Here is a 25700-nt window from a genome sequence, read left to right on the forward strand (position 1 = left end):
TTTCCCGATATTTTGGATGCTGCATGGACTCGATGAGTTACTTGGAAACTCGACGAGTCGATTGGGGTTTTCGCAACTTATTGAGTTCTAAAGGAACTCGACGAGTCTATAAGATGCACTCAACGAGTTGGGTCAACATAGACTGTTGACCTTTGTCGTTGACTTTGACTTTGACCAGGGGTAGACCAAGTTTGACTTATGAGGGTATTTTGGTAATTAGGGGATTTATGGAATTGGATCAATGGTTGTTTTAGGTGTTTGAGTTTGGAGTCGTGCTTCGGGAGTTTGATATTTTTCAGTTCAGTACAGTTTGACATTGTGAGGTGAGTATTTCTCACTATACTTAAGGGTCGAAGGCACCAAGGCCGACCCTTTGGATTGTTATCATGCTTTGTTGTTAGTGTGATCTGTTAGATCGGTATCCTGGTAAAGAAGATGGTTTATGTGGTTATGATCAGTTAGATCGGTATCCTGGTAGATAGGATGTTGCTATGCTTAGTGATCTGTAAATTGGGTTGTCTGCTTGTAGATTGTTATATGATTATCTGATATATGTGCACATGATTAATTGGTGGTTGAGGCTTATCTGTTTTGTGCGAGAGCCAACAGACCAGGGCATTCCAACCAGATGGTTGTGGGCCGAGAGTATTCCATCCCGAGGATGATTGGACTCATAGTATGTGGGCATTCCAACCCGATGGTTGAGGGCCGAGGGTATACCATCCAGATGATGATTGGACCCATAGTATGTTGGCATTCCAACCTAATGGTTGAGGGCCTGAGGCATTCCAACTTGATGGTTGATTGGGCCCATAATATGTTGTTATTATATGTGTGTTATTTATTATGCGGGTATTTTAGGAGAACTCACTAAGCTTTGAGCTTACAATTTGGATTTTGTTTCATGTACTTTGGATGATCGCGGGAAGGCGAAGGCGTGACCGTACACTTACTAGTTTTGGATGATTATGATTTATGGGAAAACTCTGATATTGATTTATTTTGAAAACAATTTGTGCACATTACTAGTTTTGGATGATTTTGCAAACAATTTATGAACTTGGGTTGATTTTGAAAAGTTTAATTTTTTGTGAATTTTATGGATGTTACATTAGCAAACAGTTTGATTGTATAACAATAACAAATCACCAAAAAAATTTCAAAATTGTATTGCTTTCTAAGATCTCACACGAAAACATTTGATAATCATAATTTGATATAACATTACCACAAAAAACAACAACAAAAAAAAGAAACAATTCATTGCATATGATAATAACTAAACAGTTTAGCATGTATAAGAACAGAAAAACATCAAACCACCAGGGCGGCAGAACCAAACTTCATCATCAAGAGGAGGATTATGATTGGAGAAATCAATCCTTTGAGGAGCGTTAATGTCTTCATAAAGTATGTCCTTTTTCGAACTTCGAATCCTTCCAATCGATCATAATTACATCCATTGATGGATTGAAGAGAGAAAGAGAAAAAGAAAAAGAAAATAAGTTCATGTAGACAATTTGTAACAACAGAGGAAGAACACATAGGATCGGTTCGATGTATATATGAAATGGATTTGATGTATATATGAAATCGATAGGTTACGTGTATCGATTGGAGGAAGGGATTAGGGATTATATCTATTGAGTCTTATAGGGATGTTGATATACACTTTTGACTGATTATGTGGAGAGGAAAACCTAGGAATGAAATTAGGAATGAAGTTACTATCTGAAGCGCGTGCATATTTTGGTCCACGATAATATCAACAAAACGATCCGAAAGTAGAGACCAAAGGAATGAAATGTAATCAATAGCCATTGTTTATTCATTTTAGAAATTAAGTTCGACTTTTAATAATTATTAGAGATTAGAGATTAGAGATTAAACTTTAATTATGTTATATGTTAGTAAAAATTTACATTATTAATTATTAATAAAATTATAAATCATGTAACGCGATGCAATGGAGTAGTCGAAAGCTTCGTGAGCTTAAAACCCTTTGAATTAGGTCTCTTTTTTCGTTCATACTCACCCATCTCTCTCTCTCTCTCTCTCTCTCTCTGTTATCTCTATCCTCTCTCTCTTATCATTCTTCCACAAACAAACCAACCTGCACTTCGATTTTTTTGGAGAATCCGCCATAAATATAAACCCCCTCTGGAGGTTGGTTCGATTAATCGACGTCAACAAAAGATGGCATCGTCATCACCTAATGTTTGGGTTTTGCTGGGTTTGAGTTTGGCCGGAATACTGTTAATGGCGAAGAAGCTTAAGAACGTTGTCAAAGTTGACTTTGGTGCATTCGTGGAGAGGTTTCAGATACTACCTCCGCCGCAGCCGGCTCCTCCGAAAGCGCCTCACCCGCTCACTGGCCTCTCCTTTGCCGTCTCCGACCTGTATGCCCCCTTTCCTTTTATCTACTTCCTTGTTCCATGGAAGGTCTACTTTTGATTTCTAAGTTATAACTATATTGAATTGAACGAAACAACTTTACTCTTTCAATAGTTTAACCTTATTATTGATATTTTGCTGAAGAGCGTATCTGATTTCTTGTTCATCCAATCACAATCCTGTACAGATTCGACATCAATGGGTTTGTAACCGGCTTCGGCAGTCCAGATTGGGAAAGCACACATGAAGCTGCTTCACAGACTTCTCCTGTTGTTTCAGCTCTTGTAGATGGAGGAGCCACATGCGTTGGAAAAACTGTGGTGGATGAACTGTCATTTGGGTTAGTAATCTATTAACGTTTGATTTCCATTGTTTAGAACTCTACCAGTCGTTAAATAACATACCATCTCTTGTGCAGTATCAGTGGAGAAAATAGACATTGTGGTACACCCACCAATCCTGTTGCTCCTTCAAGGATACCAGGAGGATCATGCAGTGGTGCTGCTGTAGCTGTTGCTGCAAAGCTTGTTGATTTCTCTTTGGGTATGCCATTCCCATTTGTTCCTCATGTGTTTGGTGTATGCTAACAATCTCTTAACAGGTGTTGATACTGTTGGTGGGGTGAGGCAACCTGCTGGACATTGTGGCATCCTTGGATTTCGGCCATCATATGGTTCTGTTCTTCATTCGGGGATCATTCCTATTTCCACAAGCTTTGACACTGTTGGTATGCAGTTATGCAAATGCAATGAATGAATACTGATCAGTGTTTAAATTTACTTCCATACATACACATTCTATATTTATGATTGTTTGAATAATGATTATCAGGATGGTTTGCCATGGATCCCAGTATATTACGCCGTGTAGGACAAGTCCTGCTACAAGTGCCATTAACAGTTCAACGTAATCCCAGAAATGTTATCATTGCTGATGATTGTTTTAGGTTATCAAAAATTCCCATTGACCGGTTGACCCAGGTGGTGATTAAATCAACAGAGACTCTATTTGGAAGTAAGCATACTTTTGTTCTTATTTTATCATCTTCAATTTCCATTATCATTTATGGATGGGAATGACCCGTTTTCTTATTATCTGCAGAACAAGTTTTGAAGCATGAGAATCTTGATAATTACATTGCTTCCAAAGTTCCAAGCTTGAAAGCACTTGATTCCAACAAGTCAAATGGTGATGTTAAGTTCTCTTCTCTAAGGTCGCTTGCCAACGTTATGCAGTTACTAAGAAGGTAATAGAATATAACACTTTTAACAATCACTACCTATCAATCTAACTTCTGGGTTCATTATTTAATTCTGCTTACCTCATCTGGGTTTCGTTAGTTACATAATTATTTCATTTTGCAACTTGTCTAATAAGTTTAAAATATCTTGAATACAGGCATGAATTCAGCCATACCCACTCTGAATGGATTAGCTCAGTGAAACCAGCTTTAGATCCTCTTATCTCAGCTCAGATACAGGGGAAGCATGAGTTACCAGAGAAAGATATTGAAATTTTCCGCACTGTTAGAAGTGAGCTCAGATCCGCCTTAAATGCCCTTTTAAAGGTATGTATATTCCTTTAATTCATACATTACAGTTTACACACATGATGATATCATACAATAAAAAAAACATTATTATTATTATTATTATAAACTTGTGTAGGACGATGGAGTTCTTGTGATCCCTACAGTTTGTAGCCCTCCTCCTAAACTCGGTGCCAAGGAGCTTTCATCTGAAGAATATCTCATGAATGAGTTTTCACTCACTGGTTTAGCAAGCATGTCAGGCTGCTGCCAGGTCATCACTATATATCTCTCTCACACACACACACTAACACACACAAAGAAAGAAAAGAAAAGAAGGAACTCATGATTATTATATCTGGTTGGTTGCAGGCCACTGTACCTTTGGGAATGTATGAAAAGTGCCCTGTTTCAGTGTCTTTGATAGCAAGATATGGAGGGGATCGTTTTCTACTGGATACCATTAACACCATGCATGCATCTTTAAAGCAGAAGGCTGATGAAGCTGGAAACTCAAAATCATCTGCTGATGTTGTCACCAAGGAAGCATCTGCTGAAATTGCTAAAGAAAAGGTAACATCGAGTGTTGAACCTTAGCTTTTTATTAAACAAAAATGTTTTAACTGAATTTGATTATAAATAATATTAGGGCAACGAAGCTTTCAAAGCAAAAAATTGGCAGAGGGCTGTTGGGTTTTATACTGATGCCATCAAACTCAACAGCAAAATTGCAACATATTTTAGTAACCGAGCTGCAGCATTTTTGGAATTGGGAAGGTATCATAATCATAATCATAATCATAATCATTTACGTTTAAGTTGTTTTTAAAAAAAAAAAAAAAAAAATCATTTATTATTATTTTTTCTTTTTCATACTTTCAGTTTCATTCAAGCTGAAGCAGATTGTACCAAAGCCATCGATCTAGATAAAAAGGTGACTTTTCTCTTGTTTTGTAGAAGGCGATAGGAGGGTAGTTTAGGTATGTAGAAATCCATGTGGTTGTGATTGTGATTGTGATTGTGTTACTTACAGAATGTAAAGGCGTATTTAAGGAGAGGCACAGCAAGGGAGATGCGTGGATATTATAAAGAGGCAATTGAAGGTAGATTTGTGTCAAGTTTTTTTTTTTTTTTTTAATCAGGGATCAAGTTGTAAAATTGTGTGGGTTGCAGATTTTAGGTATGCACTTGTTCTTGAGCCAACCAATAAAAGAGCGGCAATGTCTGCTGACAGGTTAAAGAAGTTCTTTCAGTAAGAGAGAGTGGATGTTGAAGATAAAAATTCAAAATCTTGAGGGAAATCCTTAGCTGAGCTGAGCTATCTTTTGCTGGGATTTGGTTGATTTGGGGGTCTGTGACTGTAATATATATACATTTTAGGTCAATTTTGGTCCAGTCTTAAGATATACAAATTCAGAGGAATGAATGACGTATTTTTTATAATCCAAAAATCGGCCCGAGTCACACGACATGATTTTCTTAAATCCGTACACAACCTATTCCGAAAGTTGGTTGCTATTTTTGGCAAACGTATGATAAGTTTTCTAAAATTTTGAAATATGGAAACATGTTTTTGAGTTCTGCTCGGTTGTTGTCTAGTAGTAGAATTGGAAAAATTTTGAATTCTGTCCCTAAATTTTGTTTGTTTTCTTTGGTTCACAGCATGCAAACAGTTTTTGATTTTTTTTGTTTTGGTTCCATAGAATTGGAAAAAATGACCAACAAATATGTTGTCTTGATGAAACCAAAATTCATAAAAGGACAAAAGTAGATATTTGTTGAATGTTATAATACAAGAAAATATCTTATCAAGCAAACATGTGAATTGTTTTTTTTAACAATCTCTCTCTCTCTCTCTCACACACACACAAAACCAAATTGTTTCCAAAACAGATTCTGGTCGGGTTACAAACCAGGCTTTTGAACCGATTTATTTATTTATTTTTGCCAAAACTGAATCGTCTTCAGTGGGAAACAAATCAAACTAATTTTGAAACCGAGAGGAAATAAAAACCATTTTCTACTCTCAAGTGTAGATCATATCATATTTGATCCAATGTCCATCCAACAATTTATATTGCTCTTATTTATGATTTATGTTATGGTTATCTTAAAGCTTATCTATATTGATCATAGATTTTTCAGTTTTGCTTTATTGTTAAGTATTTAATTTATATGAAAGAGTTTTTATTAAATTACAAAATTGTATTTATTTAAGAATTATCAGAGTTAAGAAACTTATGTCGTAAGATGGTTTGATGTCTTTGATTTTTTATTTAAATCTTTTATTTATACTGAAATATAGGTCGGATGAGTCATTAGCTGATAGACTCTTCATCACGACCTATGGAGTCAATCGTGCTATAGCTGTTAGCGGAGGTAAATAAATGCTATTTAAAAATAGTGGTGACGCTATTAGCGCCGCGATTTACCGCTATTATGGTCACCCCTATAACGACATTATAACCGCTACTTAAATAAATTCTATTTTTTGACTATTTTACAAAAACGTTTTTCGTGTCATTCCATTGAATAAAATTGTTTTTTCTTATCTCAAACCAAAACTTTTGTGACATTTTATTGAATAAAAATGTGATTTTGTGAATGTCATGATTTCCATTGAAACTATGAATGTGTTGTCTTACTAATTCTGATAAAAACTTAGGTGTTGTTTGATTTTCTGAAGCAAAAATTCATAAAGTCTGCAGACCACTTCTGAAACCCTTTTTAGTAGAAAAGGTGACCAAACGGCTGCAGACTGTAATAAAAATGTGTTTGTTTTTTTTAACATCTGTATACTGCTGCAGATATTAAAAAATTAAAATAAACTAATTTTATAAACCAAAAATACCTTTTTAATATGTAAAATTTAATAATGCATAACATTTCAGTAAAAATTAATGATAATTCAGTAAAAAATAATGATATTTCAATAAAAAATAAAAATATTTTAATAAGAAATAATGACATTTCATCAAGAAATTATCATTATTGAATATAAAAAAAACAAAAAATAAATTCAACAAGAATAAACAAAAAAAAAAATGAAAAAAACTAAAATTTTAACATATAATCAAAATTTCAGCAATAAAAAAAGAAGAAGAAAAAGTTGGAAGAGGCAGTACAAGTGTTGCGCCAAACAGAGCACACACAGAGTTTTTTTGACTCAGAAGACTTCTAAAAAACAAACAACTGCGAGATGAAAAGTGATGCGCGTGTGCTGCGCCGCGCAGCAATAAGAGGTTTTTTTTTTTTTTTTTCTTCCCAAAAAACAAACACGTTAAAGTACTACAATCTGATTAACTATCAAATTGCTTTATCATTTTATTTGGAGTAAATTACTGAAATCGTCCCTATGGTTTGGTCAAAATTGCATGTTTGGTTCATAACTTTCTTTTTGCACACGGATCGTCCCTGTGGTTTATTTTGTTGCGCTTTTCGTCCCTTACATACATAAACTGAGGGACCAAACATGTAATTTTGACCAAACCATAGGTACGAAAAACGCAACAAAATCAAACCACACAGAGAATCCGAGTGCAAAAAGAAAGTTAGAGACCAAACATGCAATTTTGATCAAACCATAGGGACGATTTCAGTAATTTACTCTTTTATTTGTTAACTATAATTGTGTTGAAGTGTGATAAAATACTACGTATTGCTTATGAATTCTTGTTGATTATGTTAAAATATGATTAACTATGACATTGGTAATCAGCCCGTAAAGTATGATTAACTAATTATGATATGTAAAACATGATTTATTGATAAACTAATTAACTGGAATGAGTTGAACTTTGAATTATGATTTATTGATTAATACTCTAACATACATAAATTCTACATAATATGATAAATGTTATACTACTGCTATACCACTGTGACAACTGTGATTTCAAATAGCGGCTAATGATAAATATTATATTTTTGACCTGATAACTGCTTAAATCACGACACATTCTTGTTTTCCATCATTGCTTTTATCCACAAAAACGATTGTTTTATATCATTGCTTTTATCCACATAACAAGACACTTGTTTTCCACCATATCCATCTACTTATCTCCATTCCCACCACCATTTCTGTCTTCTCTCATTCTCTCCTCGTACGTTTGGTTTATTGACAAATATTGTAAACGTCAATTTGACTGCCACCCTTCTTCTTTTCTATTATACCAACAACAACTGTGAGAGTTTTGGTGGTAGAAACTGAGGCCATCAAATTACTTCTTTCAAAAAGGTATTTTCATGTTTCTTGATATGTCGTCAAATGATCCATATTTTCTATTCAAACTAAACAATGGATTTGAAATGGATGGAATCCATCAAAGACCCCTATTGATTCTCTATTCACATGCCTCCCAAACACTAGTCATCGAAATTGTAAACAAGTAGTTAAATCTTGTATTTATCTCGTAATATATTTTTCTTCTTATATTTTTTATTATCTAATATATGTAGAAATCCATGTGATTGTGATTGTGATTGTGATTGTGTTACTTACAGAATGTAAAGGCGTATTTAAGGAGAGGCACATCAAGGGAGATGCGTGGATATTATAAAGAGGCAATTGAAGGTAGATTTTTGTCAAGTTTTTTTATAATTTTTTTTAATCAGGGATCAAGTTGTAAAATTGTGTGGGTTGCAGATTTTAGGTATGCACTTGTTCTTGAGCCAACCAATAAAAGAGCGGCAATGTCTGCTGATAGGTTAAAGAAGTTCTTTCAGTAAGAGAGAGTGGATGTTGAAGATAAAATCTTGAGGGAATTCCTGAGCTGAGCTGAGCTGAGCTGAGCTATCTTTTGCTGGGATTTGGTTGATTTGGGGGTCTGTGACTGTAATATATATACATTTTAGGTCAATTTTGGTCCAGTCTTAAGATATACAAATTCAGAGGAATGAATGAAGTATTTTTTATAATCCAAAAATCGGCCCGAGTCACACAACATGATTTTCTTAAATCCGTACACAACCTATTCTGAAAGTTGGTTGCTATTTTTGGCAAACGTATGATAAGTTTTCTAAAATTTTGAAATATGCAAACATGTTTTTGAGTTCTACTCGGTTGTTGTCTAGTAGTAGAATTGGAAAATTTTTGGATTCTGTCCCTAAATTTTGTTTGTTTTCTTTGGTTCACAGCATGCAAACAGTTTTTGATTTTTTTTGTTTTGGTTCCATAGAATTGGAAAAAATGACCAACAAATATGTTGTCTTGGTGAAACCAAAATTCATAAAAGGACAAAAGTAGATATTTGTTGAATGTTATAATACAAGAAAATATCTTATCAAGCAAACATGTGAATTGTTTTTTTTTTAACAATGTATTAAATTATTGTTTAATTCTACCAATGTTTACCACACTTGAATCTTCCACTTTAAGGTGGAGGGAAAAACCAAAAAGATTACATATGAGCTCTCTCTCTCTCACACATATGCTCTCTCTCTCTCTCTGAAAATATGGTGGCAAACGAGACGGACAAGATTTTGACTGATGTGGTTCACTACTCGACATCACTCCCACTAGATATGTCAATGGGCGGGTTTGGAGCGAATTGTACTAATTTGATCTGGTCTGTCTCGTTTGCCACCATATTTTTAGAGGGAGGGAGGGAGGGAGAGAGAGAGAGAGAGAGAGAGAGAGAGAGAGATCCCTCCGAAAATATGGTGGCAAACGAGACAGACAAGATTTTGACTGATGTGGTTCACTACTCGACACCACTCCCACTAAATATGTCGATGGGGCGGGTTTGGAGCGAATTGTACTAATTTGTGTTATAAAAATCCTACAACTTAGAGACCATTTATGTAAATTATTTGAAAACCTCTCTCTCTCTCCGCTCTATTTTTATTTCGAATTCTTTCTTGCTTTGTGTTTTTCCAATTCTTCGGCTGTTGACCTGTATTGAACAAACCCGATTATAGTGACCGATTAACAATAAATCTCATCGGTGGAGGTCCGATTAGCGATTAATCGCCGATTAGGCCGATTTCTACAACACTGATATATATATATATATATATATATATATATATATATATGTGTGTGTGTGTGTGTGTGTATGTACGTGTGTGTGTGTGTGTTGAGTTTGTTTCATATATAAAAGACAAACGTTTGTTTCATATAAAAGAATATACATATATATATATATATATATATATATATATATATATATATATAGAGAGAGAGAGAGAGAGAGATAAAAATATCCTTTTAAAAACCAAATAATTTGTGAGAACATGCAAACTCATAATCAATGCATCATCTTTTAACATAAAAAACGTCAATCTTCCCCAAATGGTACGTCTAAACTATATATTGGCTAAAAAAATGATATATTTTTTTTTTTTATGATTGTTGGTGAGTACAATCAACATTTGTATGGAATACTGATGAACATAATTAACAGTCATTTGGACTGCTGATGAGCGCAATTAACAATCGTATTGACTGTTGATTGCTTATCAGCAGTCTATATGGCTACTCATTATGCATATCCACAGTTCATATGACTGCTGGTTGTGCTCATCAGCAGTCCGTACAATTATTGATTATGCATAAATACAAATTTCGAAAATAAATAAATAAAAATTGTCAAATATTTTTTTTGAGCCTAGTATGGCTTAAGCGTATCATTTAGAGAATATTAATATTTTTAGTGTTGAAAAATAATGAGTTGATTATGAGTTCACAAATTCTCACAAAGCTTTTGGTTCGTCGGGCTATTGACTCGTCGAGTACCCCTTAAGAAATGTTAAATACTTTTATTTAGATCTCATACCAGAAATGGGGGGTTACACTTTTGATGGGATTCAGGACCCGATCATAGCCATGAGGTGGCAATCTGACGTGGAGGGATGTTTTTCACATGCTCATGTCCTACTGACCAGAAGGTCATCCAAAGTTGGGAGCCGGAGCGCGAGATGCGTGAGTAGCATCCAAAGTTGTTTGCAGAATGAGACTTCGAGGGCGAAGTCTGATTCTAGTGGGGGAGAATTGTAGCATCCGAAATCCCAGGTATATTATTTTAATATTTTATTTTTGGAATTTTAATATTTTAGTAAGGTTGTGGTTGATCATTCGGGTTCACGTTGGACTCGGCGAGTCCACGCTGTTTAATGAAACCCTAATCCTCTGGGGTTGGAGCCTATTTAAAGGCCCTTATGGCCGTCCATTGCGGCTACCACACCCCAGAGAGAGTCTTAGATTGCTTGTGAAGGGAAGAGAGGCCATTGTTGATCAATTGTTGGTAAAATTTGAAGGAAAAGGTGACCAAGGCAAAAGAAGGCTGAAGGAAGTGCAAAGCTAGTGTCTTCAGAGATCAAAGGCTTCATATTAAGGTATTCCTTCGGACCTTCTCCAGTTTTGGGTGTTGATTCATAGAGTTTGGGTTTTGTTATGCCCCTTTAGAAGAAGAATATGAAGGGTATTTAGTCCCCTCTCGAGTTTGTGTTTGGATCTGGACTCAAAGGGGTCCAGAGACTTCAACCCATGAAGCTTTATGAGTCTTTGTGGGGTGATTGGACTTAGGTTTCCATTTTGGGACTAAATCACCATTTGATGCCATTATGTGTGTGTATATATATATATATATATATATATATATATATATATATATATAAGCATCAAGTTTCGAGCTTTACGTGATTATATTGCTTGGGAAGGACATATCTATGGATTTGAGGAACAGATCTGGCCTCAGGAGGTCAATAGAACTTGTACATGGCATGTACTCGCCGAGTTGTTCTTGGGACTCGGCGAGTTGAGTCGGGGTAGCTCCGCGATTCTTGCCTGGGGACTCGTCGAGTAAAGGGAGGGATTCGATGTGCTATATGGAACTAAAGAGTTAAGTGGACACAGGTGGACTCGCCGAGTCGAGTCAAAGTTGACCGTTGACTTTGGTTGACTTTTTGGGGTTTGGTCAACAACGAGGGCCTTTGAGCCAAAGGAGGGGTAAAATGGTCTTTCACCCTTCTGAGGGAGCGTAGAGAAAGTAGAGTCTAGTTTTGGGAGTTATATTTATGAGAATATTACTTTATATGTTTAGGCGGAAACTAGATTGTATTTTTGCCGAGTCAGTGATTTACCGAGATATCAGAGGTGAGTCTTCTCACTATACTGTACCTGGAAGGGTACCTATGTGTGACCGGAAGGTCTGATATGCTATAAGATATATGCATTGTATGTGATTAGTTACCCATTTTGTATGTGCTATGTATCCTATGCTTGATATGGGCCGGAAGGTATTACAATGTAGACCGGAAGGTCAGGGAGTTACGGATCGGAAGGTTTATCGGGTTGGGACGGAAGTCCCCTGAGACACATGGACCGGAAAGTCATGGCCTGGAAGGGCGTATGCATGTAAGTGGTATTTTGGGGAACTCACTAAGTATTTATGCTTACAGTTGTTGTGTTATGTGTTTCAGGTACTAGCGAGGACCGTGGGAAGGCACCGACATGATCTGCACACACTGACGGAAGATTTATTTATGATCTTAGGATGTATTTTTTATTATGATGACATTGCTAAACATGAGATTTGAGAATATTGAATGATGATTTATGTTGTTTGAAAAATGAAAAATTGTTTTGAAAATTCACGTTGTTACCGTAATATATATATATATATATATATATATATATATATATATATATATATATATATATATATATATATATATATTGAAGATTTGTCTTTTATATATGAAACAAACGTAACATACACACGCAAAACACACACACACACACACACATATATATATATATATATATATATATATATATATATATATCATGGTTGCAGAAATCGCTAATCAGTTGCTAATCGGTGGACTAGCGACTAGGGATTAATCGGCTAGGCGGGGATTAATCGGGAGATTAATCGGGGACCATTAATTATTAAGAAAATTATTCAAAAATTTATAAATCTAATTTTAATACTACTAAAAAAAGTGATTAATCAGCGATTAGGGCCGATTAGGCCCGACTTTAACCTTCTTTGACCAAACCCTATTATGTCCGATTAAGTTTGATTAGGTCCGATTAGGCCCGATTTGGTCCGATTAATTCCGAATTTGACATGTATTGAACAAACCCGGTTATAGTGACCGATTAACAATAAATCTCATCGATGGAGGTCCGATTAGCGATTAATCGCCGATTATGCCGATTTCTGCAACACTGATATGTATATATATATATATATATATATGCGTGTGTGTGTGTGTTGAGTTTGTTTCATATATAAAAGATAAACGTTTGTTTCATATAAAAGAATATATATATATATATATATATATATATATATATATATATATATATATAGAGAGAGAGAGAGAGAGAGAGAAATATCCTTTTAAAAACCAAATAATTTGTGAGAACATGCGAACTCATAATCAATGCATCATCTTTTAACATAAAAAACGTCAATCTTCCCCAAATGGTACGTCTAAACTGATGGGTTTTGTACATAAGAACATTCCTATGTGCGCATACAAACCCTAATGCTTGGATCGAGGTTTCTCTAATTAAACATGCATTGAATCCAAGACTCCTAATGGCTAATTAGGTATAAGAACAATACAAAAACAGAGTTAGAAGCATACCTTGAAACACTTGTTTGATCTACTTGTTCTTGGAGCTTTAGAGTCACAATTGTCACTCCTCTAATGGTTTACAAACACCAACTAGCAAAGATAATGATTTGAGAGAGAGAAGAGAGGAGGAAATCGGCCAGGGTATCCTTGCTGTAGAGGAGGTGCCGATTTCCCTATCCCAAGGGGTTTATTTATACTTGTAAGGCTCCTAGGGTTTCACCCTTAAACCCTAATTGGATAACTTAAACTCTAAGCAATCCTAATCCTTTCCAAAGATAAGCCATTAACGAATTTGAGGCTATCCCAATCCCTAGAATTCGTCCAACCCATATCCTTTAAGGATTTACAGCCTAAAGTGTAACTATCAAACAATTGACAGTTTATATCCTCTTATTTAATTAATCTCTTTAAGTCACAAAATTAACACTAATTAATCTATGACTTATATTAATCAAATAACAATATTATTATTCATTATATTATTGTCATAATATATTAATAATATCTATTCTCTCATAATAAATCATCCTACCAAGTTGCTACGGTGAAGGCAACCCAAAATGACCATGCACAATCGGGTCAAATACTTGCCTAATATAATTGTAGCCTTAGACACTATTCCAACATAAACTATATATTGGCTAAAAAAAATGACGATTTTATTTTTTTTATTTTTTTGTATGATTGTTGGTGAGTACAATCAACATTTGTATGGAATATTGATGAACATAATTAACTGTCATTTGGACTGCTGATGAACGCAATTAACAATCATATTGACTGTTGATTGCTTATCAGCAGTCTATATGGCTACTCATTATGCACATCCACAGTTCATATGACTGCTGGTTGTGCTCATCAGCAGTCCGTACAATTATTGATTATGCATAAATGCAAATTTCGAAAATAAATAAATAAAAATTGTCAAATATTTTTTTTGAGCCTAATATAGCTTAGGCGTATCATTTAGAGAATATTAATATTTTTAGTGTTGAAAAATAATGAGTTGATTATGAGTTCAAAAATTCTCACAAAGCTTTTGGTTCGCACAATAACTCAGTTATATATATATATATATATATATATATATATATATATATATATATATATATATATATATATATATATATATATACATACATATACTAGGTGTGAGCCCCATGTATTACATGGGTGTATTTAAAACAATTAAATATGTATAAACATTTGAGAAATTTGAATTTATAAGAAAAATGAAAAAAATATTGAATTACTAAAATTAAAGGTTTTTTTTTTCTTTTAAATTTAAACAAATCATTTAGATAAAATAATCAAAACAAATTAATGAGATTTTATTTTAAAATTTTAAAATTTTAAGGAAAGTTCACTAATAAAATTGATATACATTTATTATTAAATTTAAATATCATATGGAATTTAATAAAATAGGAAAACCACAAAATTACATATAGAATAAAAAGTAATTTAAAATAACTAAAAAATGATATGTGGCAAAATAAATGAGAGTGTGCCAAGTGGCAAAAAAAACCTTCATTTATTAGAGAATATATATATATATATATATATATATATATATATATATATATATATATATATATATATATATATATATATATATATATATATATCTCTTTACTATCTTATAAAATAAATCTCACTATTTCTAAAAATAGATTGAATAAAATAATAATTTATTTTTAAGACGTCCAAATCATTAAGCTAATTGTACAACTAATCACTAATAAAATAATATTAAAATTTAAACAAACTCATATAAATCTTCTCTTCCAAGGTTTTGACTAAATTTTTTTTCATCCAAATAAATACTCAACACCCTATAATTTGGTCATTTCATGAATTTTCTTTATTTTTAATATGAAATGTTTCCTAAAACAAACTAATGATTAAATTAAAATTAATGATTCTCTATCGAAAAGAAATTAATTGTCGAAACAAACTATTTGTCGCCCGCCGCTTTGCGCGGGCAACGGCTAGTATATATATATATATATATATATATATATATATGATGTAATTTAATATATTTTTTTGAATTAATATATAATACCTAACTATTTAAATATTTATATCTAGTGATACTTTTTATTAAAATATTGATCTTTTTTAAAAAACGATGAGATGAATTTGATAGAACATTTTAAATTGATGATGACAACTTAGTTCGTTTATTATACAAATTATAAAAAAATGTCAAACATTTTCGATATGAATTAATTAAATTCAAAGTTAATAGACTGATAAAAAAAACAAATTAAGTCGTCACATGAGATGAGATGCTCAGAATTGAAAGATTTTCGAAATTAAGATTATACAACATGGCTAAAAAATTAAAAAAAAAAAAGCTCAAAAAACATCCCTATCCATTAATTTTAAGTGAGTTGTGCAGGACAGGAGGGTCAATCTTGTAATTCACTCAAAAGAATGAGATGAGCCTCCTCGAGATGAGACTATATTTGACTGAGTGAGGAGTATTATACACACAGCGTAGGGTTTACAGCCTGTCTCTCTCACTCTCTCTCTCTCCCCCTTGTTCTGCTGCTGCAGCTGCTGCTTTCCGGTGAGCAAACGATGATGATGAAAGCAGAGTAAAAGTCTTCTTTCCACCCAAGCCGCATGACGTCCAACGACACCTGTTTTTGAAGATTCACATATCCCATTCCAATTCACATCCACCATTATTACAATTTTGGGTTTGCATTTTCAAATTGTTCGTGTGAAAATATGGGGATTCACTCCGCAACCGCAATAATGTTGCTCCTTCTCTTCCACATTTTGGTCTTTCTGCCCGCCGGAATTATGACAGATCTGGCTTCCGACCGAGCTGCTCTCCTTTCTCTCCGCTCCGCCGTCGGCGGCCGTACCCTCTTCTGGACAACCACCCAACAAACCCCATGTAATTGGCCCGGCGTACAATGTGATAACACCACTAACCGCGTCACCGCCCTCCACCTCCCTGGTGTCTCACTCTCCGGCCGAATCCCGCTCGGCATTTTCGGAAACTTAACTAAACTTAAAACCCTCAGTCTCCGCTTTAATGCGCTCTCCGGCCCCCTCCCCTCCGATCTCTCTTCCTGTCTCGATTTACGCAATCTCTATCTCCAGGGTAATCGCTTTTCCGGCCTCTTCCCGGAGAACCTTTTTAGTAGTTTACGCGACCTTGTCAGGTTAAACCTTGCTGGAAACAATTTCTCCGGTGAGATTTCAAGTGGTTTCAACAATTTCACGCGGTTGAGAACGCTATATCTCGAGAACAACCAGTTTTCAGGTTCTTTACCGGACCTCAATATCCCCAATTTGGAGCAGTTTAATGTCTCATTCAACAACCTAAATGGCTCTGTTCCTAAAACACTCCAATCAAAACCAAAGGAATCGTTTATCGGAAATTCCTTCTGTGGTTCTCCCCTCGACGAAATTTGCCCTACCAAGGGAAATGTTCCTCCGGCGGTTTCTGTAGATCTGGACAGAAACAGGAAGAAGAAGAACCGCTTGTCCGGAGGCGCGATTGCCGGTATAGTAATTGGATCTGTACTGGGACTCGTCGTTCTCCTCCTCCTACTGTTTATCCTTTGTCGAAAGAGAACCACTAAGAAAACAAGCTCAATCGACATTGGTGCTTCCAAGTTAACAGATGCAGAGGTTTTAGGGGAGAAGCCATTGACAGGTTCCGGAACCGGTAGCAATGGATTCTCCGTTGCTGCCGCAGCTGCGGCGGCAATGACTACATCTTCTACGGCGGGTGTAAACACCGGTGGAGGCGCAGATGGCAGTGGTAATAAGAAGCTGGTGTTCTTCAGGAACTCCTCTACCATATTCGATTTGGAGGATTTGCTACGAGCTTCTGCGGAGGTGCTTGGTAAAGGGACGTTTGGGACGGCGTACAAGGCGGTGCTGGAGGCAGGAATGATGGTAGCAGTGAAGAGACTGAAGGATGTTACAGTATCGGAGCCAGAATTCAGGGAAAAGATTGAATTCGTTGGCGCAATGAATCATGAAAATTTGGTTCCACTCAGAGCCTACTATTACAGCAAAGAAGAGAAGCTTCTCGTCTATGATTACATGCCGATGGGCAGCCTTTCTGCACTTCTCCATGGTTTGCTTTTTTCTCCTTCATCCTTTATCCTTGGGTTCATACCATTTGTAGCCATTATGATTGTTTTCTGCAACTTAACGAACCATTAATACTCTGAAGATGACAAAATTGATGTCCAAAACTAAAAATAACCAGAGACGGGACTTGTTAACTTGTGTCAATTTCGGTGACCATAAATGGTTTTTTTTTTCTTACATCCTTTTCATAAATTTTGAAAGTATAATGGTATGGTAGCATGATTAGACTCTATAATACAATGGTTAGAGATGCTATTAACGCATATTTCTGATCTACTTGTCTTCTTCGCTAGCTTGTTCATAGGATTGAGTTAGATTCTCATTTGGACAATTTAAGTTGCATTCTCTTCCATGGAAAAAGTCAATCCTATTTGAGAAAATCACATAAGAGCCATGTAAAATTTCTAATAACTGAACTTGTCAAAACTTCGATCACAAACTCTATACTTTGCAAGAACTTTGGACAAAATATGTTTGTTTGTTTGTTTTTTTTTTTTTCACATGTGTAAAATCTGTTTGTTTTTTTATACAATGTCCTTTTTGTATTTTCATAGGAAGGCACAAAGGTCAAATTTGCAACGAAAAGCCAAACACAAAGTACCAAAAGTCGTCCATGAGAAATTTTAGATGTTTGAGTTGTTCTGTAGTTTGTAATTGGAAAAAGTTGTAATTAAATTAAAAAAGTGTGAGATGTTTTGTTTGTGGTTTCAGGAAACAAAGGAGGTGGAAGGACGCCATTGAACTGGGAAATCCGGTCAGGCATTGCTCTGGGGGCTGCCCGGGGCATCGAGTATTTACACAGTCACGGGCAGGAGATCTCCCATGGGAACATCAAATCATCAAACGTGATCCTCACCAAATCATTGGAGGCCCGAATATCGGATTTTGGTCTAGCCAATCTAGTGGGCGGCCTGCCTTCAACCCCTAACCGTGTGGCTGGCTATCGTGCACCGGAGGTGACGGACCCACGCAGAGTCTCCCAGAAGGCGGATGTCTACAGTTTCGGGGTGCTGCTGTTGGAGCTTCTGACCGGAAAGGCCCCGACCCACGCCCTTTTAAACGAAGAAGGAGTTGACCTCCCGAGATGGGTCCAGTCCACGGTCAAAGAAGAGTGGACCTCTGAGGTGTTTGACCTTGAGCTGCTCAGGTACCAGAACGTGGAGGAGGACATGGTCCAGCTGTTGCAGGTGGCCATCGATTGTGCCGCCCAGTACCCGGACAACCGCCCAACCATGGCGGAGGTTACCTCCCGGATCCAGGAGGTGCGCCGGGCAAGCCTCATCAGAGGAGGAGAGGTGGTGGATCAGGTTCAGGATGTGGATCCGGATCGGGTCCATGAGTCTGATTGAGTTGAGTTGAGTTGAGTTGAGAGACAGGGAGTGTGGTTGTATTAATGAGTTGGTTGGGGATTTGGGATGAGTGGTGGTGTTGTAATTATGATTGCTTTAGCTTTTTGCTTTTTTTCTTTTATTTTCTTTGAGAAGGAACTTTCATGTGTTTGAAGATAATGATGTTTTACCTGCCTTTTCAGTTTTCGCCAATGCAATTACAGCACCACTTTCGTTTCCTTATTAAATTTTATTATGCACCGCAATAGTCGCTGCCTCAATAATAATACTATTATATTTCTTTTTTTCTGTTTTTTTACTACCAAGATTGATTTGGTATGTGGTACTATAAACCACGTGGTCATCTTTTGGGTTTCAAATTCAATGCCATTTTTGGCCCAATACATGTAATTTACTTGGGATACAATACAAATACACCAGTATTTATATTGATAAAAAGGATGCAAGGGATTATTGAGGTGCTGTAGCAGATGAGTCATAATGTCTACAAGCCTTTACTTATTGTGTGTTGTTTTGCTTGGCCTTTCAGTTTCAGGTGAGCACAGGACCAAGTATTGTCTTTCAAACCCGAACAACTCAGTCTTTAGGGGCGGAACTATTTATGCCAAAGGTAGGAGACCTATCTAAATTTTCAATTTCATTTAAAATATATATAGTAGAAAAATTATGAACTATCTTAGAAAAATAAATGACCTACATTACAGTTTGTTTTTTTTTTTTTTTTAAATATCTCAAAAAACTATTTTAAAAGGAAAAATAATATGGCGATTTAAAATATATAGTAGAAAAATTCTAGAATTCGCTGCTAAGTGGGGATCGTGTTCTAAAAAGGAGGATTTTTATGGCCATTTGTTACTGTATGTTATGGTTTATTTGGAAAGCAAGAAACGCTAGAGTTTTCAATAACAACTGGCTGCCACCCGATAAAGTCATGGATATTGTCAAATCTATGAGCTTTCTTTCGGTGAAAAAGAGGGGTAAAAGAAAGGAGTTAGCCTGGACAAATTGGTCTCAATGCCCGTTTCTTAACCTGTAATTTCAGTTGTTTGTTGTCGTTTTATTTTCGTGTTGTTCGTGTTTCTGTGTTTTGCCACTAGCTTTATGTGGCTTGTACTGTTATTTTTCTTGTTTTCTCTTTTCTATATTAATCTATTGGTCGGTTCCAAAAAAAAAGGAAAAATAATAAGTTAGTAGAGGCAATTTATTATTTTAAATTTTAGAGCTTGATAACAAAAAGTTAACCGTACGATTCATTAAACTGTACGATTATTTTCACTTATATTTCACTCAGATTTAACCGGTTGGTCCAGTTTTTTTATGGTTCTGACACGACCCCTCATGTGTTATTGATTTTTTTATTGGCTTCATTTAATTTGGGAACTAAATGATTTTTTATTCTAGATTCGTCACTATGAGTCTGAATGGCCGAATACGAATACAATGCCCACAAAATCTATCCTGATTACAATGAACAATATCCATGATGTAACAAGGATGAAGACAATCCTTTAAAACTAGGTGCAAAGACAATTCCTCTAACTTAATAACAAACCTATAACACTCCTACTACCTTGGATATTGTTGGAAAATTAGTTTACTAATTTCCAAAAATGTGCCCCCCCACCCCTACCACACACACACACACATAGTTAAGCACAAACTTTGGACTCTAAATATAATCAAAACGGACTCATGATTATATATTCGTGTTCTCCTATGCGATACCTTCGTCTCGATATTTCACATGTCCAAAACAGATTAAAATTGAATGAGAAATTACTTGTCAAAGTAAGGTAGTTGGAAGAGAATAATATATGGGTTAAGTAGATTTTTAACTCACCAATAAAGAAAATGAGTTTATAACTACAAAGCCTAGCTAACTTTGTAAGACTTATATAGAACCAAGGCTCTCTCTCATCAATGGATCATTGCAAAACAAAGAGATCTAACCAGTAATACATATACACCTCACCATACACTAGTCGAAACCCTAGACAACCCGTTTCCAATGGTACTAATACTACCTACATTCAAACACAACCATACACCGGACCATTAATACAACCAGTTGCATGACAATCAACATTGGGAACCTACACACACCACATGTCCATATCCTATGATCGGACTAATCCATACTAATAAAATTTTCGTTTTTAAATTAATAAAACTATTATCCAAAACATCATCATATAAATCATGGTGAAACAAAGTGTATCAATAACATCCCACTACATAAGAGTAACATAAAATGCGGAACGAGGTGGTGTGTGCACTGTAATCATTTTGGGCTCTTCCCCTTTGAATTAGAAGTACCTGAAAACATAAACTAAAAAACGTAAACACAAAGCTTAGTGAGTTCCTCAAGATACCACATATCACACATAATAAACATATAATGGGCCCAGCCCGTCATTGGGCCCTGTCTGGTATTGAGCCCTACTCGATATACAAATATGTCAGTCATTTGGACCCACCCGGTATACATATAAACATATAGACATATAGACACATAACACATGCAATAATCACAAAGATAAATAGCATACATAATGGTCATTGGGCCCACCCAGCATCGGGCCTCGCCCAATAAACATATAAACACATAACATATGCAAGAGTCACATAGACATCTAGCATCCTAAACATAAAAAACCATAGACCGACATTGGTGACCTCGACTCACTAAACCTAGTTAGGAAACTCACCTCTAGTTACTAAAACACTCGAATGAATCTCGGTCTGTTGGTCTGGAAAATCCCCGTGCTAACATCATCAAATAATATCCAATTAATAAATGGATCTTGACCCATAATCAAGAATCTAAGCTACTTCACCCATATCCATGGTAAAAGACAAGGCCCAACCTAACTACTCGAAATGCCCAAATTCGTATATGGAAACCTGAAGCTCAATATGGCCCAATCTTCCAAATTAGGCCCAAAACCCATCATAGGCCTAAATCCAAGCGAGCCCAATATATTAGCAAAAGCCTAAAAATCGGAAGTATGATGGCCCAACAAGGCCTAACCTTAAAAGTCCAAAGCACGGCCCAATTTTGAAAATGTCAAGCCCAAAAGTCCTTCTACTGAGTACGCGGGGGGTGCTCAGCTTGTACACCCATCGTACTCCCCAAACTACCAATACACTCCATTGAGCACTTAATTAGTTAAGACCTCTTGCCAAAATCTCAGATCTGGTCCTAAAGGGTGACTTAACACGTAAAGTTGGCAACTTTACACCCATGCATGACTTAATGGGACCTAACACTCAAAAAGATCCTATAAAACAAGTAGTCAATCGCATAAAATAGTTGTCAAAAGCTACTAGACAGTAGTCAAAACCTATAATAAAAGCAGTCAAATTACAATCACGTGTTCGAAATTTACTGAATGATAAGACTACACATGAATTAGTAGTCAATGGCTAGTAGACAGTAATCAAATTCTATAAAGATATAGTCAAATTAAAATAATGTCTTGGCAAACCACCGTATGATATGACAACACATAATATAGTAGTCAAATGCTTTTTGATAGTAGTCAAAGCCTATAAAAAGTAGATAAAGTGTCAATTATATATAGAGACTTATATGTATGCATCTGAGATTTACAAATTGTATGATACTCGTTATTCTATAAACATGATACACATACAATCATGTCTACCTCTCAAGAAAAATGCTGGTTGATGCCACAAGAGAAGCGATTGCAACTATTAATAAAAGAAGAAGAGATTAAGAGCGAGATTAAAGGCATTAATAAAGATAGGAAACAGTTGGATGACTTACAAGCAGATTGAAGACATAGAACACGACATAAAAACTGCAAGGGTTTAGGTACGAGATGCAATAGAGAACGCCAACAAATAATATGTTAAAATGGAAAAGGTTCTAAAAAACATACAAAAAATTACGACTGGGTGCTTCAAGAAAAAGCAAAATATCCAACTGATTTTCCAAATCTTTAAATTTAATCATTTTTTATTAATCAACTAGTAAGTTTATGTATTATATATGAGTTTATCTATGTAATATGTTTTATATATTTATTTTCTTGTTTGTTATGATTAATCTATGTAGTATGTACTATTCTCTTGTTAATTTGTTATGTAATGCCCGTAGATCCGGGCTAGTCAATTTAGAGATAATAGGGGTCGAAAATGACTTTTCGACAAAAGATTATTTAGAATACATAATCTTAACTAAGCTATAGTATATGTTACAAGGATTCCGTACATATAAAGAACGCCAAAATCCGAGTTATAACGAAGAAGTTATGACCTGTCGAAGTTTCGCGACAGAACCGGCACGACGCTGAATGATGTAAAAAGTAAATTTATGTTAGAGCGATACTTAGCCTTAGAGATCTAAAAGAAAGTTGTAGAGTTCGTTAAACCGTGATCGTGCATAAAAAGAACGTCTAAATCTGACTTCGTATGAGGAAGTTATGATTTTTCTAAGTTTCGACTTAGCGGTATGCAACCCGAATACTCGATTTGAGATCGAGCGGTTTTTAGCCGAAATAATCTAAACGAGAATCGAAGATCTTGTTGATAGTAGTCCAACGGTAAAAAAGATAGACGAAAACAGACATCGAATGAAGAAGTTATGAATTTATATCGGAGTTTTCCTGTCCCGGCCTACTAAAAATAATATAATAAAAATAAAGTCAAAATTAGCCAATGTAGTCTAAATGAAAGTTGTAGAGCATAATCTCACCCACACGTGGATATAAAGAACGTCAAAAACAGAGATCGTATGCGAAAGTTATGAATTTTTGAAGATCGTGGCACGCATACCAAATCTTATCCGAAGATTACGCCCAGCGTACTCCAAAATTACGCCCAACGTAATTCCATACCCAGCAGCCTATAAATAGAAACCGAGATCAGCCATTTGTCTTTCCATTTTTCTTCCTTTCTCTCTAAGTTTTTCATCGTTTTGCGTGCCAATTATATCCCGAAGCCCCGATATCATTCCCGAGCCCCGAAGCAAGTTCCGAAGCCCCGAGGATCCCGAGAAATAAGATTCCTGAGCCGAAGCCCTGCCCGCGAGGAGCCCGGTTTTTGTGAAGATCTTCCAGATCTACCCAAGAATACTACTTCTACAATTCGTAGTGTTGTCCGATCATCTTCTGCTCAAGTGAGTGTATCGTCACTTTCTTCTTACACATAGATATGAAGTATTTTATAAAATACGTGTTATGTGTATATATATTGTTGTTTATATGTGTGAGTGTATAATTACTTTCTTCTACCGCATAGATATGAAGTATTTGCTATAAAACATGTGCTATGTGTTTACACGTTGTTTGTTTACTTGAGATGGATGTTGAACAAATGTTTTATACAAGTTTTTAAATAATTTAAATTATATATATGTAATTTATATCTACAAATATGTTGGGTAGAACATGGGTAGATAAAATAGTTAGTGTGTGATGAAAGATGAGTTTGAGGATGAGACGAAAGATGATATAGATCGTGAGATGAGGGTGACAGGTGAAAAATGAGTGAAACCTTTACCTAAACGATGGCCCCCGTCATTCAGCAGAGTAGGGATGACAACCACGGACTATTCTAGATAGTCCAGTGGAACACTAGCAAGCTCGCAACTTGTAGGTGTTGTGGACTTGATGTTCACCGGTGTACTCTAAAAACCCTGGCAACTATAGATTTAATGCCTCATAATAAAACAATGGTAGTTATGGATTTAGTACAGTGTACATGAACCATGGTAGCTATGGATTTAGTACGGTGTAAATGAACGATGGTAACTATGGATTTAGTGTTATGTAGATTAACCTTAGGCAACAATGGGCTTTGTGCCAATTCCTTAGGTCAATCCTTAGGAACGAATGAAGGAAGGATAGTCGATTCTTAGGATAAAACCTAAAAAAAAAAGAAGAAAATGAGGATGGGTAAATGGGTTGATTGTTTGATGATTGAATATAATAATTATATTATTGTGGGTTGAAAACCCTATATGCTCACCAGGCTCCCAAGCCTGACCCACTCAGTTTTCTTTGTATCAAAGGTATCAATACGAAGACATGTTTTACTGAGAGTTAAAGGAGATGTAAATCAATAGTGTAAATAAATGTAACTTCTGTTTATGCTTATGTGTCTGTATCGGAACATGACATCCCGATATTTTGTTATATAATGAAAATACTTTTCTTTAAGAAATGCTTTGATAAATTCTTATCATATTTTGTTTTGGGTAGAATTCCGCAACAATTTTCTTTAAACGATTACTCTGATTTAAAAAAAAAAACAAAGCATAAACAAATCGGTATTTTCTGGCCGTGAAATTGGGGATGTCACAGTTGGTATCAGAGCATTAGTTTAAGCGAACTAGGAATTTGTAGTAAATTTCTAGACTTAAACTTAGAATGCTAAGTGATGATCGTGAGATGAGTGTCTACCATATTTTAGACACGAGCACTAGTACATTTTAGGAAAGATGTCTAAAATGCTTTTATGTGCTAAATGTTATATGATTGTCATATGTGATATTATTTTGTCACACCCCAAAACCAAGAACGGCGGAAACGTTCTGGGCGGAGGACGTCATGTAGAGTATCACAACATAGTAAATGTAAATAAGCAAACAACATCATCCATTGCATTAAATATATAATTTTAATACAAGCGTGTTCTGTACAGTATAGACACCAAAAATAATGTATATCAAAATAATAAGA

The 25700-nt window shown here is 35.3% G+C and overlaps 2 protein-coding genes and 1 long non-coding RNA gene across 3 annotated transcripts; all 3 read left to right on the forward strand.

Annotated features, from left to right (window-relative positions):
• Positions 1-2012: 2012 nt before the first annotated feature.
• On the forward strand, positions 2013-5391 carry TOC64-III (translocon at the outer membrane of chloroplasts 64-III). The gene is made up of 13 exons (XM_078970148.1): positions 2013-2399; positions 2582-2734; positions 2813-2937; positions 2996-3121; positions 3226-3408; positions 3496-3640; positions 3793-3961; positions 4062-4196; positions 4295-4495; positions 4572-4699; positions 4805-4856; positions 4956-5025; positions 5096-5391. Exons 1-13 carry the CDS (start codon positions 2197-2199, stop codon positions 5176-5178), a joined length of 1773 nt encoding a protein of 590 aa, XP_078826274.1. The 5' UTR covers positions 2013-2196; the 3' UTR covers positions 5179-5391.
• Positions 5392-7981: 2590 nt separating this feature from the next.
• On the forward strand, positions 7982-8821 carry LOC145013031 (uncharacterized). The gene is made up of 3 exons (XR_013664799.1): positions 7982-8162; positions 8429-8498; positions 8571-8821. It is a non-coding gene; the product is annotated as an uncharacterized LOC145013031 (long non-coding RNA).
• A 7172-nt stretch (positions 8822-15993) lies between these two features.
• LOC145012848 (putative inactive receptor kinase At1g48480) lies at positions 15994-19185 on the forward strand. The gene is made up of 2 exons (XM_078971650.1): positions 15994-17627; positions 18356-19185. The coding sequence occupies exons 1-2, from the start codon at positions 16259-16261 to the stop codon at positions 18991-18993; spliced, it is 2007 nt and encodes a 668-aa protein (XP_078827776.1). The 5' UTR covers positions 15994-16258; the 3' UTR covers positions 18994-19185.
• The last annotated feature ends 6515 nt before the right edge of the window (positions 19186-25700 follow it).

Source organism: Lactuca saligna, chromosome 8 (genome assembly GCF_052625555.1).
Source record: "Lactuca saligna cultivar CGN05327 chromosome 8, ASM5262555v1, whole genome shotgun sequence".
NCBI classification, from domain to species: Eukaryota; Viridiplantae; Streptophyta; class Magnoliopsida; order Asterales; family Asteraceae; genus Lactuca; species Lactuca saligna.

What these genes read in the sequence shown, in the direction of transcription:
- TOC64-III (XM_078970148.1), top strand. Translation starts at nt 2,197, where the DNA reads ATGGCATCGTCATCACCTAATGTTTGGGTTTTGCTGGGTTTGAGTTTG. An exon ending in GCTTGTTGATTTCTCTTTGG is followed by an intron (nt 2,938 to 2,995) that starts GTATGCCATTCC and finishes ATCTCTTAACAG; the next exon opens with GTGTTGATACTGTTGGTGGG. An exon ending in CACAAGCTTTGACACTGTTG is followed by an intron (nt 3,122 to 3,225) that starts GTATGCAGTTAT and finishes AATGATTATCAG; the next exon opens with GATGGTTTGCCATGGATCCC.
- LOC145012848 (XM_078971650.1), top strand. Translation starts at nt 16,259, where the DNA reads ATGGGGATTCACTCCGCAACCGCAATAATGTTGCTCCTTCTCTTCCAC. An exon ending in CCTTTCTGCACTTCTCCATG is followed by an intron (nt 17,628 to 18,355) that starts GTTTGCTTTTTT and finishes TTGTGGTTTCAG; the next exon opens with GAAACAAAGGAGGTGGAAGG.